We start from the raw sequence: 17,745 nt of genomic DNA on the forward strand, positions 1-17,745 counted from the left end.
TTTCAGCTTAGGTTGAGCACGGAGGTGGGTGGGGAGACATGAGCAATGCGTAAAGGAATGTACAGAGGATGAGTGAGAAACACGAACAGACCAAAAACAGAGGGAAGACAAAAGGCTGTATTACCAAAGGGGATTTAAAACTCCTCAATTATGGTTTCTCTGCCACTGACACTTGAGTTATTGACATCCTCTCCTACATTACGAGCTCCTCTACTGTACAAGGAAAAAAAAAAAAGCCTGTTTGGTGAGGATTTGACTGGAATTAATCATATGGTCACAAGGACCCAGTGCAGCTGAACAATATGCCGTGAGCTTTAAAAATAGGCAAAAAGCTATGGGCCACAGCAAAAGTTATATAAGCCTCCCTACAAGACATTTGCTTCTCAAGAAAGTACACTCTTAGTTTCAGAAATTCATAGGCAGATTTTTTGAGAGCTCTATTTTTTGTCATAGAAATAATTTCCTTTCCCTCAACATACACTTCAAGGTGAAAAGTAGTAGCATATAGTGATGCTAATTTCCACTCAAAAAATATTCACCTGTATCCTGCATCTGTGTTAAGGGACAAGAAAGAAAAAAAAGCTGTTTGAGCACATGATCAACATGCTGTCTCCCTGTGAACAGTGAGAAGACAAGTCTCATAACCTGAAGGAGTAGGAGCATTAACATTATGGAAGGAGACAGGCAAAAAACAAAATTTCAGTGTTTGAGAATTATAGTGAAGAAAAGCAGTACTTAAGAGTGTCAGAGTTAAGTCAAAATGGATTTTTGGTACGTAGTTTGCCAACAGAGGAGAAGTATTCTGTTGTTGAAAAATAGTGTATCAGAGATAAAACGAGGAAAACAGGCAAAAAGTCTACACAATACAACCTCAGCTTGAATGTTATGGGCTTGAATCAACAAAAGCCACTTCTGTTGTAGTGGAGGATACATTTAAGTCAGTGAGATGATGCCAAACACACAAGTGCTTTAGAGACAAGCACAGGGTGATAAAGGTTCAAGTTCTAGGCTGAAGAAACGAGGAATACAGCAGAGAAGCTATGTTCATATTAGGAGGATAGCAACAGCACTATTACAAAAACAAAATTGCTCAAGCAAATAGAAAAAGCAGGAAGTTCTTTGATCCTTTTATGGACTAGGAAGAAGCAGATGACATTTTCATGGCTGGACCACCAATTACTATTGGCACTGAAAAGAAAAAACCCAAATCCTAAATTTCTTCAGATGAAATTAAACACACATCAAAGCAGGAGTTGAATTCTTACTTCACAGCAAGTCGATTTTGCTCAGCGGTAAGTTCCTCAGCTTGTCTCCCTATTCCTAGAAAGAAAAGTCACATTAGATCTTTTTGAAAGCCATCTCCAAAGCCTTATGTTTGTATCTCATAGACAGGAAGTTCCCAAAGCCAGAGGCTTCAAGATTTCTTTGTCACAAGCAGTTGTAATATAGCTCAATTCCCAACTTTTAGGCCAAGTATATTCATATTTCCTTTATCCTGTTCCTTATCTCATGCCCCCTTTTTCACCCTAGATTTGCTTCCAGGATTGCAGTCATAGTATTTCCACACAGACAATGCAACTCGCAATGCCACCAAATGGCAACAACCCCCAGCAGCCTCTTCTAACAGTCCTGTGCAGGAAAAACCTCTGTTCCCAGAAGCTGCCTGCTCATTTAGGCTCCAGCCTCCTGCTGTCTCCTTGGTGAGAAATGGAGCATTTCACAGCAGGAGGATCAGGCAGTGGAAGAGAAAAGGGCTCTCAAGAAACAGAAGCTTCATGAACTAGTGTGAACTAGCAGCCTGGCTGCCTGCTGCTGGAGCAAGCTGAAACTCACAGATTGTTAATAACCTGGAATTGTATAAGGTCCAGACTGGAAGAGTGAACTACTGTTGGATTCATTAGACCTTTGGGGCCAGAGACTCACTGTCCCAAGAAACCTATAGGAAAATCTTGTATAATGGCCAGCATGTAAACAGATGTTGCTTACAGCAGCAAGTATCTTAATAACCTTCACTCTGCAGCCTTAGCTGTGCTTACTGTGAGAAATCCTGCCAGCTGCAGCAGAACTCACCATGGGATGAGTCATGGCACTTGATGCTGAGCATACACACATACATCGTCACTAGATCAGGGGCTCTGTATCACTTACCATTACAGTCCTCAGTGTACTGGCCATAATTATTGATGTGCACATATAAGACCAATTACCTAAAAAGACTGCTGACAAGATGCTCAGATCCCTTCTCTCTTTGCTAATTCATTTCCTCAATACTGAAAGGGTGGCAAACTCCAGGGAAACAATTAAGTGCTTAGTTACTTCAGGAGCTGGTTATTTTGTCCACTTCCATTTAAGGGCAGCCACATCAAATTTTTACAAATTTGGATTTGTCTGAACTACAAACTAAGCCTTTTCTATTATCATTAATCTGTAGGAATTTTGCTTTAAGATGCTCCCATCCATTTCTGCTATCTCTTTTCTTCTCCATTTTAATTTACCTTTAGGGTTCCAGTAGATACAGGCTGCACATCACTATGGTATGCAGCGATACCTGAGCTGACTGGCTTAAATAACAGGGGAAGAGAAGCCCCAGCAACATGAAAGTTAACAACAAGGTCAATTAGCCCATGCAGCCCCTCAAGCTGTGCTTGCTATAACCAGCTGGAAGTAATAGATTGTATTAGCTTTACACAGCAAAGTTTTGGAGGCTGTGAGGTTGGCCCCTTGAGCAGAGCCCAGCGCTACCCATGTCAGATCAAAGCCAGCTTCAGCTGCTCCATAGTCAGCTGCAAGATCAGACTTAGGACCAGGGCTGCAACCTACAGAGAGGAGCCTGTGGTGGAAAAAAGGAGGACTGGGAGAGCTGCCACCTGTGGGGACCTGTGCTGCAGCAGTGCACTCCTGAAGGGTTGGCCCTGTGGTACAGAGCCATGTTGGAGCAGCGCTTGGAGAGCTGCAGCCTGTGAGAAGCCTGTGAAGAAGCAGTTTGAGAAGGATGGCATCCTGTGGGAGGGACCTCACATGGAGCAGGGGCAGAGAGCAGCCATGAAGGAGTAGCAGATACGAAGCATTATGAACTGACCGCAGCCCCCGTTCCCTGTTCCCCTGCACTGCTTGGGGACAGGAAATATAAGAAAGTGAATGGAAGGAAAATGTTTTTAGTTTGCTTTTAGTTTTACTGCCCTAATCTGTTAGTAATAAGCAAAAAATTAGTCTCCTATTCTGTCCTGCTTGCGATGGTACCCGATGAGTGATCTCCTCATCCTTATTTCAAACTGGAGCCCTTCCTCATTGCATTTTCTCCCTCTCTTCCTCTGAGAACGGGGAGTGAGGGAGCAGTGTGGTGGATTTCAGTTGCCTATCAGGGTGAAATCACAGAACTACAGACAGACCCATTCAACATAAATTTGGCTTGCAAATGCTGGATCCTGCAGTCTGTAGTGGCCACCACCTAAAAGTTCTAGAGCTTAGGCAACCATAGCTTATAATACAGTGGGCCTCGAACCATTGGAAGTTCATAGTGCAACATCAACAGATGTAAGCAATAATAGTATTGTATTCTAGTCTTTGCTATCACAGCACAGAGTAAGAATGAAAACAACACTATTTTACCTGCAACTCTGCTTTTCCCACAGAAAAATCAATTGAATTCCACCTCCCACAACTCATTAAATACGTCACAGAATGGCTTAGATTGGAGATCTTAAAGATTATCTAATTCAAATCCTCCTGCCATGAGCAGGGTTGCCAACCACTAGATCAGGCTGCCTGGGGCTCCATTCATAGAATCATAGAATCATAGTATGTCCTGGGTTGAAAAGGACCACAATGCTCATCCAGTTTCAACTCCCCTGCTGTGTGCAGGGTTGCCAACCACCAGACCAGGCTGCCCAGAGCCACATCCAGCCTGGCCTTGAATGCCTCCAGGGATGGGGCATCCATAACCTCTCTGGGCAACCTGTTGCAGCACCTCACCACTCTGAGTAAAAAATTTCTTCTTAGCATCTAACCTAAATCTCTTTAAAGCCATTTTCCCTATTGATATCATTATGCTGTCAGTTCTATTGAACAGCATAAGCTTTCTACATTGATTTTAATGGACGAAGCTAAAGATCAGATACAGCTCTTGATTTGTGAGAATCAAGAATTGCTTCAGAAATGCGCTATGGCATTTAAACAGTAAATGCAGATACAAAATAAAATCCAAACTTCATGCCAAACAAGCAGAGATTACACAAGGAAAAATAGCTGTCTTCATTACTGATAGGACAATTTGATTCTAGAGAGCTGATTAAAACTTAACATCTCTTGTTTTTCTCTACAAAGCATTTTTCTTCTTCATTTGGGGCATCTCACTGAACTACATTCATCTTCTCTGTTATTCAGCCACAGAATGTCCTGGGAATAAAAATGTTGTCTTCATGGGAAGAAATTCCCTTACCGTCATGTAGTTGGCATGCAAGTGTTGTGATCTTCTGTGTAATTATCATCAGTGGACTGTAACAAAGACAGACACAGCAGTTACACATCTTGTAATACAAATTATTCTCAACTTTCTTACTGAATGTTTTTATGCCTTTAAAAGGCATAACTGTATTAGCAACAAGTGGAAAACATCCAATTAAAATTGAAGGAGCAACTCAGGCATAAGACAATTGCCTGAGTTCAAAACAATCCCACAGTAACTTGCACTGGAATTTTTAATTGCTAAGCACACACAAAGCCTTATTTTATGCCTCCCCACCCCACAGCAGTGCAAATTGTAATTCAGAAGTCATGCCATTAAGGACTACCAGATTCTGCAGCCCAGCGCGCTTCCTTCCACGCAAAGACCAAATTCAAGCCCCATAGGATGCAACAGCAGAATACAGCAGTATTGCTGTAACATAACGCTGCTTTTCCTTGCTGTTAACTCTCCAATCGTCTGTTTCCTCACTGCCTTAAACTAATGCCCACTCTGCGGATACTCATACTTATTTCCATATGTGAATAGTTCAATTGACAAAGTGCAAATACCAGAATAGCTCAGAATAGTCAGCATGACACAATGTGCCCCCCTGCTTCTTGGCTTTGTGACTGCTGTGTGGACAGCCTGCTCGTCCAACTGGGAGTGTTTGGCACGTGGGATCTGGAGACTCCCAACGCATGAGCTAGGTGATCCTAAGCCAGGTTTATAGCCTGCAGGCTATAAGGATTGAAGAGAATGTGCTGCACTTGCCTCCCTATATTATTCTGCCACTGTAGACGCCAGCACAGGGTGCCTGAGTTCCAGACCTACATAATTCTAACAGCCACTGGGTGATGAGGACACAATTACTTTTAAAGCATTGTTTACAATGATCACATGTACCACCAGTTCCACTCAAGAAATTTGATTTCTCTGAGGACTAATATAATGGATTATTTCTTAACTTGGTCATAAATTAACAGCATAAGCCATATGAAGGTTTTACCTTGAACATGAATGATGTCTTCAAAACAAGTTAGAAGAGGAAAGAGGAAACCTTCTATTTACAGAGTTTGACTGGTATGGAGAACTTTTTTTAAAGACAAATAGATGACCACTAAAAATTGTATGGCTATGTTTTTGTATGTTATTGTATGTTTATTTTAAACACTGTGACAAATTTTCTGGCATCCAATAAAAAGAAAAAAATGTTGAAGGCTTTTTTTTTTTTAGCTCAAGCACTGTCTTTACCCCATCCACTTCCCAAGATAAGGAAAAAAGAGTTACATTCCATGATACCTCTGTCTAAAATAACAGTCAAATATTAATATCCTGCATGGCTTTGTAAGAGATTCTGAACCATCCTTACCCTGAACCAACCCACTAGTTACAATCAAATGTAAACCCAAAGGCACCCAAAGGCTAGATAAACTGTGTGCAATCTCATCATTCTCATCATCCTCATTATCCCACTGTGATAAATCAAATTAATTTTCAAGATAATTAATATGCTGAGCACAGTAAAAAAGACTACTGGAAAAAGATATTTTTTCATTCAAAGTGGTCTCCTTTTTTTATATACTAAAATGTACCTGGTCTGTTTCAAGAGACTACACATAATTCTGTGTAGGTAGGGTAATTTGCACTTTCTAACCAAAGCCAGGAGAACATGTATTATCAGCCAATGTTTTAATCAGAAACTATTTTTACGGTTTCAGCAGTATCCTCTTGAAATATCAGTAACAACACTTGCGCTCGAAATCCAGAACAAGCTTTTGCATATAGAAATCTGGAATACAACTGCAACACAAGTATCTCTGCAGCATTAATTCCAGTGTCATCTAGATCACAGATTATAGCTAAAGAATAGACAAATCTAATAACGATTTTTCTTCATTGTCCAGGCAGCTCCAATAATGTGAAGAAGTCATTCTCAGTTTTATTCCAATTAATCTTCCCATTTTATGAAAAGTTCCTTGCAAGTTGTTTTCGCCAGTACTCTATACAATTTATTTCTCAGGTTTTCCCATTCAAATTCTAGCTTTGCTTTCGAAGATAGATAAATCCCAACCCTTTGAGGATACAAAAAAAGCAGGCTTTTTAATCCTTAGGAGAGAAAGAGACTGCTCTTTGGTGAAGCAGCAGTTCTAGTGATACAAACGCAGACTTTTATTTTGTCAGTACTTGACCTTTTAGCTCTGTGGGTGAACGCTAACACTTGTTTAAAATTGCTTCGATTTGTAGTGTGTCTGTCTTACAGCGAGCACTTTATGCTGATGTTGAAGTGTGTAAATTTTAACCTCGGGCTCAGAGCCAAAATTCTATGCCTTTTACCGACTAAATTTAGACACTTGTCTTTGAAGATCAGGCCCCTCACTGTAAGCCTGAGAGATCCAAAATGCAAACAATTCTGATGCGCTGATTAACCAATGGAAGCAAGAGCACAGCCTGCATTAAAACTGTACACCATGTAAACACAGAGAAGACAGAGGTCATTTTTATCTATATTAGGAATTCATTGTCTCATTCACGGCACACTGTACCCCAGTAGAGCAAACGTGCATTTTCATCAGAGAAGACACATCGTCTCCCTCCCTCAAGCCTGAACTCCAGAGAAGATATCAAACACGACAATCCTGGCCCATGGTTGGGAGGGAGACCCTCAGAATGGATCTGAAGCACATTTAGCTCTGCCTCCCGCCACTCTCATGTTACAGATCCACCCATCGATTCCACATCCTGCTCGGGAAGGTGGAAACCTGCTGTTAGGAGAAATGGATTATACTCTCTAAATCTTTCACAAGATCAGCATCAGGTATCATCAGACGTTTCACGCGATGAGTGAGCAAGGTTTCAGGTGAGCAGGGAGTATCTTCTTCCTCCTTCACCCGTCAATCATTCTCCCTCTGGAGGCCTGAGTCTTCACTGCAAGAGAGGGCACGGCACAAGGCAATAGCAGTGCTGGGACTCTCCATCCTCCTAGCACACTACTGAGGTGTGGGGCCACCCCTTCTGCACAGCCATAGCTTGTCCCACTCCTCCCTGCAACTCACACATCGCTCGCACACACATTGAGCAAGTCTAAAACTGCTTTTGTTTCTTCAGAATAAAAAATATACCCTTTTCTACATCTTCACAGAGCAACGCATGAGAACGCAAATCTTAAATCAATACTGAAGTCAGACACAGAAAATAAGCTTAAATTTAGGGGAAAAAAATGGACAAACAAAATAATGCCACTTCCTACATATGTGCATGAGTTCTGATTGTTAAAACTTGGCAATATGAGAGCACTGAAGAAAGGAAGTTCACAAAACTATAGAGCTTCCAATGACCTTTTCTTTCTCCCAGATTTTTGAGAGAAATGCGTGAGTTACTGAGAGTGGGACAAATTGTTAGGTCAAAATTTTAACACTTATTTAATAATTCAAACAAATTTTAAAAGACAGTCTACCTGCTTGCATTTATAAACAGACCTACTTGCATTTACAGATATAGCGTGAAGACCTACCCTCAGGAGCAGAGCATTTGAAATAAAATACGTGTCTAAGAAACCCAAAACAGCTGAACCCCATCATATATATACACCTTCCACCTGCTCTGCAGCTACTTCCTGTGTCCTGTACATGCACATTCTCCTTTTTCCACCTGTGCTACTAAACACTACAGTCACAAACTAGCACAGATACATAGAATTAGATTTGTTGTGATTTTTTCCTCTTTGTTTTATACACTGACTAAGAGTTCCATAACAAATTGTAGCTTGTATTGCACTCCCATACACAAATCATTAATTAAGAATTCCCAGGAATTCAATATGAAATAGCAATATAATTTTTAGGGAATTTTATGAAATACATCATTAGTATGGAATAATTTCAAGAAATAAAAAATCTCTTCTACCTAAATTTAGATGTCTTGAAAAACAAGACAAAGAAGCAACAGTTTACAGAATGCTGAATAAGGACGAAGGGTTTCGCTCCCTTAATTAAACCTTCAAAATGAAAACATGCCAGATCATGTCCATTTCAAACATGACTTGTCCCAGCAGAATAAATTTGCTCAGCAACACAGGCCAATGGAACTAAGGATGCCAGCATCAGGTTGTTGCCTGCTATGGGGATCTTTCCCATATCAGAAACTGGATTCTGCGCTAGGCAAACCTCAGGGCTCATGAACCAAGCAGAGTCTGCCTGACCTTAGGTAATCCCACGGAGAAGTCTGGCACACCAGAGCTACAAATAGTTTCCACTGACCTGATTTCACTAAGTGAGTAGGTGGAGAGTAAGGGCTCATTGCAACAAAAAAGTCAGCAAACATTTCTTTCAGGTTTATCTCTTTAGCCTGGAAAGCGGTACGAGGAGCTCACATAGGCACACTCCACTGATATTAACTGTGCTGGCAAAGGGATCACTGAGACAGGCACACAACTGCCTCGCTGGCAACAAGGTTGTATTTCCCCTATCAACAGAAAAATGAACAACTGAAGCACACGCAGAAGGCAAACATTTGACTTTATATTTTCATGTCGACTCCTCCATTCCCAGTTTGCTTCATGCAGGTGTTTTTTTGGTGAAAGCTCCCAAACTGTTTTTTACACTTTCATGATAGAAACGTTTCACTTCAAAGATTATCTGTTTCTGGAGACATATCCCAGGGCACACCTGATATATGGAGTTTATGGTACTGACTGACTACTTGAATCTTGGCTAACTGGTACTTCCCAAGTGTGGTTCTTACAGGACTTCTGTGTAATCAATAGTAAGACATCTCAGAGCAGTTTCACAGAAAGTCTGGCAGAGCAGCCATGCAGTGAGCAAACACAGAAACCAGAATAGAAACCAGAAGAGCCCTTTAAAAAAAAACAACAACAACAAAAAAAAAAACCCTGCCTTTACCAGTAGTTATAGTAGCAGAAACCAGCCCCAAACTTCACTGCTCCCCCTGCATTTGCTCTGCTATACTGCCACTGGATACCTGACCTTACCAAGGTTATCCAGAGCTTCTGGAACATACACCACAAACAATGTACTGCACTTCACACATTTTAAGGAGGAAAAAAACAAAAAAAAAAACAAAACCCACAACAAAAAAACTAAATTCAGAGGATCGAGTAGCATTTCTGCACTGTGGTTCAACATGGCATTGGGAAACAGAGTAGATCTATGCCTTTTGTCTGCAATATTATGAAATTTTGCTCAGATAATGCACGAATGCAAAGAGGAAACCACAATGCTTTATGTTCTTAATCAAGCAAAGGATTAAAGCAGACATTGAACTTCACATGGATGAGGAGCTACCCTGAATTCTGTCCAGATGATCATATGCATGCGGTATTTGTTCAAAAAGCTTACTAGATTGAAAACATATCCATTTGTAATTGTCAAAAATCTTGACCAAAATCCCTTGATTTTAAACTAATTTTTCCCTAACACCATAATATTACTATACTCGGTCTAAAGCCTTGACACAAAGAACAAAAATGTATGTTGGTATTACAGCTTTTATAACATTGTATAGAAACCAGACAACTTACCAGCATAATCCTCTTAGCACAAAGAAAAAATAAGAGAAAAAGAGAAAAAGAGTTAGGATTTAGTTTTCCTAGGTACAATGCATTCATGCTAAGCAAACAAAGCAAAATGAAACATGCATGTTTCTCCCAAAGACTGATTTGAATGATGGGGGAAGCAGAGAGTTCAGTTATTTTACAATTAGTTTCAAAAGAATGAAAAAAAAAAAAAGGAACTTTCACTGAGGAAGCTGATAGAAGAAAAAGTTGTCACCACATCTTTTGAGATAACATAAATGAAAGAAATACTATTAAATTTAAATATAAAAAATATATTTTTATATAAGCAAAATCTAAGTGTAGCAAACTGGAATTTGTTATCATTATAACCTGTCACATAGTTTAAAGCAAGTGAACTTTTCATCTAAGTACAATGAAACACGTGGAAACTCAAACCAAGAAGTTGCTACAATTGGCTTAAGCATAGTTTTGATGGTTAGTCAGTGAACAAACATACTGCTGGCAGGACTTAGAAGAATTAACTATTCACCAGCACAGAACAAGTTTCCTTACTTGTTACACTTGAAGTGATGAGTCACATCTTGATCTTTCATTTTCATTTACTTAAGACATGACTCAAAAGTTACCTTGCTCTCTGTCCACCTCTACGTGCATTTTAAAAGCTGTGTTCTCAAAAAGGAATACGGAATCCCAAACAAATAGTACAGTCATCAGTAAGGAACCAAAAAATACATTTACTAACACACATAGGGTTATGCACGCACTTTTGTGCACTGTTTAAGTGCACAGAGTAGGTCACAAGCAAATAAGCTATGCCACAAAGAAAATTAAGGGTCTAAAGTACCTCCCCTATGAGGAAAGGCTTAGTGACCTGGGACTCTTCAGTCTGGAGAAGACTGAGGGGTGGATCTTATCAGTGCATATAAATACCTAAAGGGTAGAAATGAAGCAGATGTGGCCAGACTCTTTTCAATAGTGCCTAGTGAGAGAACAAGGAGCAATAAGCACAAACAGGAACACAGAAGTTCCATAAAAACATGAGGAAAAACTTCTTTACTTTGAGGTTTACAGAGCAATGGAGAAAGCTGCCCAGAGAGACTGCAGAGTCTCCTTCTCTGGAGATATTCAAAACCTGTGTGGACACTTTCCTTTGTAACCTACTCCAGGGAATTTGCTTTAGCAGGTGGGTTGGACTAGATGATCTCCAGAGGTCCCTTCCAACACCCACAAAAAACACCCATTTAATGTCTGATATATCTCTGCTTCAGGAAATCAACACTGGAAAGAGCTGATGACACCAGAACAGGTTACATGCCTACGTGACATGTATTAAAACTGCCTTCTTGTAATGGCATATTATCATAGTTTTATGAAATACTGAGATCTCAAATACAAATCAGCAGATGACAGGCTTTTTGTTCACTTTAAAGATTCCCCTAAATCCAGTGATTTGCTTCTGCAATGTCTCCCCAGCTATGTTCATTGAAAAGGCTGGGAGGTTGAAGGGAGATGGACATCACTACATGGACTTTGTTTTGGTAGTTTGTGAAGTCTTGAGAAAGGATTTAAGAACACTGTTCTAGCCAGAAGCATATTTGAATGCTTCCTTTACGTTTCATATGTGGAACCATTACACAAGGGAGAATGAGGAGGAGGTTCAGTTTTTGCTTATACGTGGCAAAACCGAGGTCTACGAGAATCAGCTTGGAAAAGAGGCTTTCAAGAGCTCTCATTGTGGCCTTTCTGTACTTAAAGGGCACTTATAAACAGGAGGAAAGCTGATTTTTTTCATGGTCAGGTAGTGAACAATTTGTAACTAAAAGAGGGGAGATGCAGATCAGATGTTAGGAGGAAATTCTTTATTCAGAAGGTGGTGAGGCCCTGGAACAGGTTTCCCAGAGAAGCCGTGCAAGCCCCATCCCTGGAGGTGTTCAAGGCCAGGCTGAATGGGGCCGGGGGCAGCCTGACCTAGTGACTGGCAATCCTACCCACAGCATGATAGTTTGGAACTGAATGGTCTGTAAGATCTATTCCAACCCAAGCCATTCCGTGACTTTGATTTTGTCTCTTCCAGTCATAACATCTCTTTAGATATGTTCACAAAGTCTCAATGGGCATGTATTATTCACAGCTGAGAGAGATTTATGAGGCTGATCACAGTTTGAGCACTTTGGATGGCGAGTTTTTCTTAATAATATTACCATAGCTTTATTTATTCTTAGTTTTTAAAAATACCATCAAGATTAGTTGCTATCCATATTACATTATCCAGTTGTTTCCTCTTTGACAGTTTTATGTTGGACTGAAGTTTAGGATTTGGTCCATATCTTAAATATCAGGACAAAAATAAATAACAGAGTAAGTTCAAGTACTAATCTTTCAGTACTATTATTCTCAAGCTCATCATTAGATACACAGCTCCTTTTTCACCAAGGGAGCAGAAACGGCTACCTAGCCTATAAAACAACCACCATTCCTCTTCTTCCACCCCCAATCTCAGCTGGATGTTCTCAGACAGAGACAGCTAATATGTCTCACAGTACATTCTGAACGCTATTCAGAAAAGCATGCTCTCTCACATTTCTTTCTCTGTCTAATACACACTGAGCTATAACATTCCAGTCCCATTTATAGGCTTCTTGGTATGCCATGCTCATTCGGGACATGCCTTTGTGTATTAAGAGAATCACAGAAAAATTGGAGAACTAAATTTCTCTAAATGTGAGTTCTCTCTTCTGCCCCATTTTGCAATAAAAACCTCTGAAGTCCTGATAGAACACCTTTTTTTCTTTTCTTTTCAGAAATGCAATTAAATGCTTGAACCCACCATTACCTCACAGAGAGATAGACACACACTGTTTCCTACTTTATGCCTAGAAGAAAACAGAGGATTGGAATAGGAGTCTATAACTGACTATGTCAGTTTACAGAGGTTTTTCATGGCATGTTCGTAATTTTTTTAGTTAGACATCCGATTAAACAAATGGAATATGAATAAGCACACTTTTTAAATAAAGCAAAAAATACGCTTTCCTCTCATAAACAAAATATATAACATTAGTTGTCTTTCTGCAAACCATTCTCTACTATTTCAGTGAAATCAAATATAGAGAGCTTGAAGTTCTTGTGAACAGCACCATTCCACAGAAATGCACTGCCCACAAGAAGCTGTGCTATTCAACAACAGCCACAACCTGCCATGACAACAGAGTCCACAACACTAGCTGACTGCACGCCTATCTGCACTGCTCACTCACAAGCTCCCCCAGACACTTGCCCCCAAGCCCCTTCCCACCAGCTGCAGCCCCTTACTAGGGAAACTCTTTCCCCATCAGGCTACAGAGGAATCCAGACCCCCCAAATCCCCTCCAAGATAAACAGGAAAGAGAAAGGGAAGACTTGGAGCCGATGGAGGTTCCTGGGAAGGTGGGATGCCCAGCCTGCCCTTCAGGACCAGCCTCCAAACACAAAGGGCTATGCAGGCTTCTCCAAGTGGAACCAAGACCTACCTTCCTGGCTAGGTAGCATCTCACAGGAAAACAGCAGGAGCAATGACTCACTAAAACCACACAGAGTTTATTCCTTCCTTCTTTAAAAATATCTTAGAAAAAGGTTAAGGCAAAAAAAAATTGCAGGCCCTCCCAGATAATATCAACATTACTCTTAAAACATAATTCAACTAATATTAATTTATACAGGGCACACCCTGCAGACTTACTCACCCAGAAAAATCTGTAGTCAGAATACCATAATGAAATATGTATATTCGGCTTATGTGGCACAAGGTGAGGTATCCCATAGCTACCACAAAGGAGTACCTAAAAACAAATGATACAGAATACATAGTTACTGACACAAGTACCAACAAGAACTGGAATCATTCAGATTGGGTTTGGGCTTGTTTAGGAGCATGGTTCCATCTTTGCAAACAAGGTTATTCACAAGTCTGAATCAATGTTACAAGATCTGGCAAAAACCTAAGCTCTAGGAGGATTTTTAAGAGGATTTAAATGCAGCTCAAGCATTATAGAGATGTCTCCTTACACTGTTAAAAAAAAAAAAGATCATTCCAAGCATTTCAATTTCAGAGTTCCCCCTCCCACATACTACTTGAAATTTATCTCACTTAGCCATTTTACATCCAGTTATGTTGAGTGTGTGTAGCTGAAGTTATCCATTACCTTTTTCTATCTGTAAATGCCCTTTGTTTACAGATATAATTCTTCCTGAGTCACTGGAAATTAAAATATTTAAGATATTTTCTCTTTTCTGATTATGTATGAAGCTAGGTAATGACACATATTCTAATGTTTTCAGCTCCAAGTGCTGAATTATGCCATTTTCCAGAAGAAGCGGTTACTTAAGCTTGACAAATTCACTCTCCATTTTTCAGGATGACCACAAAACTGTTAGGCAGGAGAACAGCATGACATTTTCCATTACAAGAGTTGAGCATTGCAGCATCCGGCTGTGACAGATGCAGCCTTTCCCATAATTAATTTCTCCCTGCCTATACCCAAGCAAGAAAGAGGATATTGAGGAGATGAGAAGTGAACGGACACTTGGAAACAAGACTGTCAAGTGAAGTAAACCAGGCAGTACAAAGGTGAGCTGGAAGGCTTACATTCCATGAACTTCAGATGGGCCAGGACCAGGCCAACTAGTGTCCCTTACATCAGAAGCTAGCTACATGGCAAAAAACATCCAGAATAAGTTGCATCAGTGAAGGGAACTAAAGGCAAAATAAAACAAGAGCAACAGTCTGCAGGCTGAAAACTAGACATGACTTCCTCAGATCATGGCTGGCTATAAATGAAATGAGCTTTTCCTCTCTGGGGACTAATAAACTGCAGTGTGAGTGACAGTGATGGATTTGAAGACAAGGATCACAAGACAATCTGCAGTTCCCGTGGCTGGGGCAAACAGCTGGCTGAAAGGCAGACTGAGGGGACACCACAGCTTCTTCAGGAGATTCTGAGCAGAATGCGTCTTACTTTATCTCAGAGTCAGGCATCCGATCCTTAGGCTCCCTCTCATCAACTGAGAATGGCAGGTCAGCCAGGTGAGACATGTAACTGTGATAGATGGGATGAAGTATGTAAAATAAGCCTTGACGCTCAAGTTAAAAGATTGAAAGGGGAGCAGTGACCAGGCAGAGACAATAGCAAATTGCTGTTGCAGCTTGGAACATTTCCAACGCTGGATTAATTTTTCAGCCTACTGTCTTGAAGTCTTGAAGGCTGCAAGCTTCACCAGAGAGCAAACTAGCTGAAAATAACCAGGGATAGGTGCATGCACATTAAACTATGTTGTTGCTTTTATTTCCTTTGTTCACTTTCACCCAAATTTTGGGGAGCAAAAAGAGCCAGTTCTTGGACTCTCACTACAAAGGTCCAAGTGTTCTTAAAGGACCTCTGTATGCAAAGATCCAGCCACTACACTTGAATTTTTCAAGCTTATTCTCACGCATCTTAAATACACAGTAATTTTGATAAAATTCATACAGATTTACTTCAAATGTAGTGAAATACAATAGAAGCCTAACCCCCTAACCCAGCCTCCTGAGGTTTTTCGGCATGCTGACTTACTAATTCACATCAATTCTAGTCCACACATGACTATCTTACAGTAGTGGGTGATATTATACCAGCTGGCTTAATCTGTGTTGCAACTTACAGGTGTTTCTCCCATAATGACTAACAAGCTAAACAATAAGAGCAGGGAGGTTTCCTGTTGAAATCGTGCCTATATCCCTACAATCAGACCTACTTGTCTAAGAAGACAGAAATATTGAATGATTACTTCTGTAACGTGGTTCCTACAGTTCATTTGTTTCATGTAAATAAGTTACTTCTGCGTTTCTCCAAGGGATGGGCAGATACAACACCTGGGAAACAAGTAACATACACTTTAAGCATCTTTTCCTTTTGGCCTCTGGATGATATTTCTTTCACAAACATTGCCCAATTGCATTTTAAAAATAATTAATTATTTCTGGACTTGTAGCCTCTGCTTTTGTATTTGGTGGGGGCAGTAACAAAATCTTCTGCATTAACATTATTATGCTGGTGCAAAATGCTATTGGCTGCTGTAAGACAAGCTTGTTGCCTATGGTTCACACTTCTAAGCAACCTTAGACAAGTTGTAATGGATGGTTTTCATTTGGATATCAGAGAGGTGCTACCTCAGGAAGTGCTAGAGAAAAAGGGGGATCAGAACATTAGATGCTCAGACAGTCCTGGCCTTGAAGACAAGCAAAGAAGGGGTTTCAGATCCATGGTTCAGACTGATGTGAGTTCACCATGCTGCATCCATTAGTAGCTGCAGAAAGAACTACGCAGAGACAGAAATAACCTGTAAACACCCAAACCAAATCATGTTACAAGCCATGTGCTCTTAGGGATGCCAACACAGAAATAAAGAAGTGGGAAGAACTGCCACCCGATCCCTCCAGCCTGCTGTAAAGTAGCAGTTTCAAAAATAAGATTTCAATTATGCAGATTGATGGGAAACAAATAAGTCCACCTACACAATTTTAAAAACTTCTACTTGCTGAACTCTTAACAGAGACCCCCCATGAGAATGCCATTGACTGATCACAGTTCTTTCACACCAACTTCCTCTTACTCAGTGCAAGAAGCAGATGTAACTTCCACGTAGTTTTCATTTTTAAGAGAGTGCTTTTTGTCTTTCAGCTAGGAAAGCACTCACTTGAAAAGCCCTTTGTGTGTCCTGGGTGTCTTTCTCCAATACAACTATATAGGGAAAAAAACAAGATCCCATGGTTGGGAACTTCTCATGGTGATGCTATAAGCTTCTACTCCAAAGTAATAGCATATGTGGTACTTCCTACTTTTTCAAGCTCCAAGTCCAGTACCGAATGCAAGACTTATTTCACAGATCACTAAGTTCAGTTGCCACAGTGACCTTAACTTACTTAAGTCAAGAATAATTGGAAAATAGCTGAAGGCCAAGCAGCAAGGGGAAGAACACATTAAAAAGAATGATTGGAAGCAATCCTCAAGGACACACTACTAAGGAGAATATGACTTCATTAAGTTAAAAAAACAGAAGCTTGGGCATAAAATACTAAACCCGCAAAAGCCTACTTCTGGGTCCAAAAATTTCATAGACAAATGCAATGTCCCAATGCAAAAACCACAAATTGAGATTACAGCTGCTTCTGTAACTGAAAGAACAAAGCTTGTGCAAGTAACTCGGAAAGAAAGGTAGTGAAGGAGAAAAAGCAGAACTGAAAAAAAAAACACGTTTCTCAATGAAAGGAGAGGAGACCAGAGGGCAGTTCCAATATTGCCACCACACGTGCTCACCTGTGGATGTTGGGAATACTCGCCATATTCATAATGCCATAATTCATCAGCACCAGGACAAAAAGATGAATGGAATACCTTGAAGACAACAAAGTGAATATTTAGATAATTTCTATATGACCTGGAGGGCCTGACAGTTTGGAGTGAAGGAACAGTTTCTCATGCGAATGGCATAAATGTGATGCTGCATCAGAAAATACGGATTATCACAATGACATGTTTATAGCCTGAATACCCAGTATGGATTAACTCTTATTGACAAGATGTTGTCAGTGTGTTTCATTCAGAGAAAGAGCAGCCTAGCTCAAAGAGCTCATTCAAACTGGATGCATCTTTTCCAAAAGAGCTGTCTTCACAACAAACTGGTGTGACTAACTGCCAGAACAAATATATCACAGATCAAATATCTCACTTACAAATGCTTTTGTGGCTCATTT

At 40.3% G+C, this 17,745-nt stretch overlaps 1 protein-coding gene across 1 annotated transcript in view; it reads right to left on the reverse strand.

The window, feature by feature from the left end:
* MBOAT1 (membrane bound glycerophospholipid O-acyltransferase 1) overlaps positions 1-17,745 on the reverse strand; it is a gene marked incomplete at both ends in the record, with an annotated part of 57,041 nt that overhangs the window by 16,585 nt on the left and 22,711 nt on the right. Inside the window, 4 exons of the mRNA XM_079533742.1 lie at positions 1,266-1,320; positions 4,439-4,494; positions 13,700-13,795; positions 17,309-17,386. Of these exons, the coding sequence (XP_079389868.1) occupies positions 1,266-1,320; positions 4,439-4,494; positions 13,700-13,795; positions 17,309-17,386 (285 nt within the window). The remainder of the gene's footprint in view (positions 1-1,265; positions 1,321-4,438; positions 4,495-13,699; positions 13,796-17,308; positions 17,387-17,745) is intronic.

Source organism: Tetrao urogallus, assembly GCF_951394365.1.
Source record: "Tetrao urogallus genome assembly, chromosome: 3".
NCBI lineage: Eukaryota > Metazoa > Chordata > Aves > Galliformes > Phasianidae > Tetrao > Tetrao urogallus.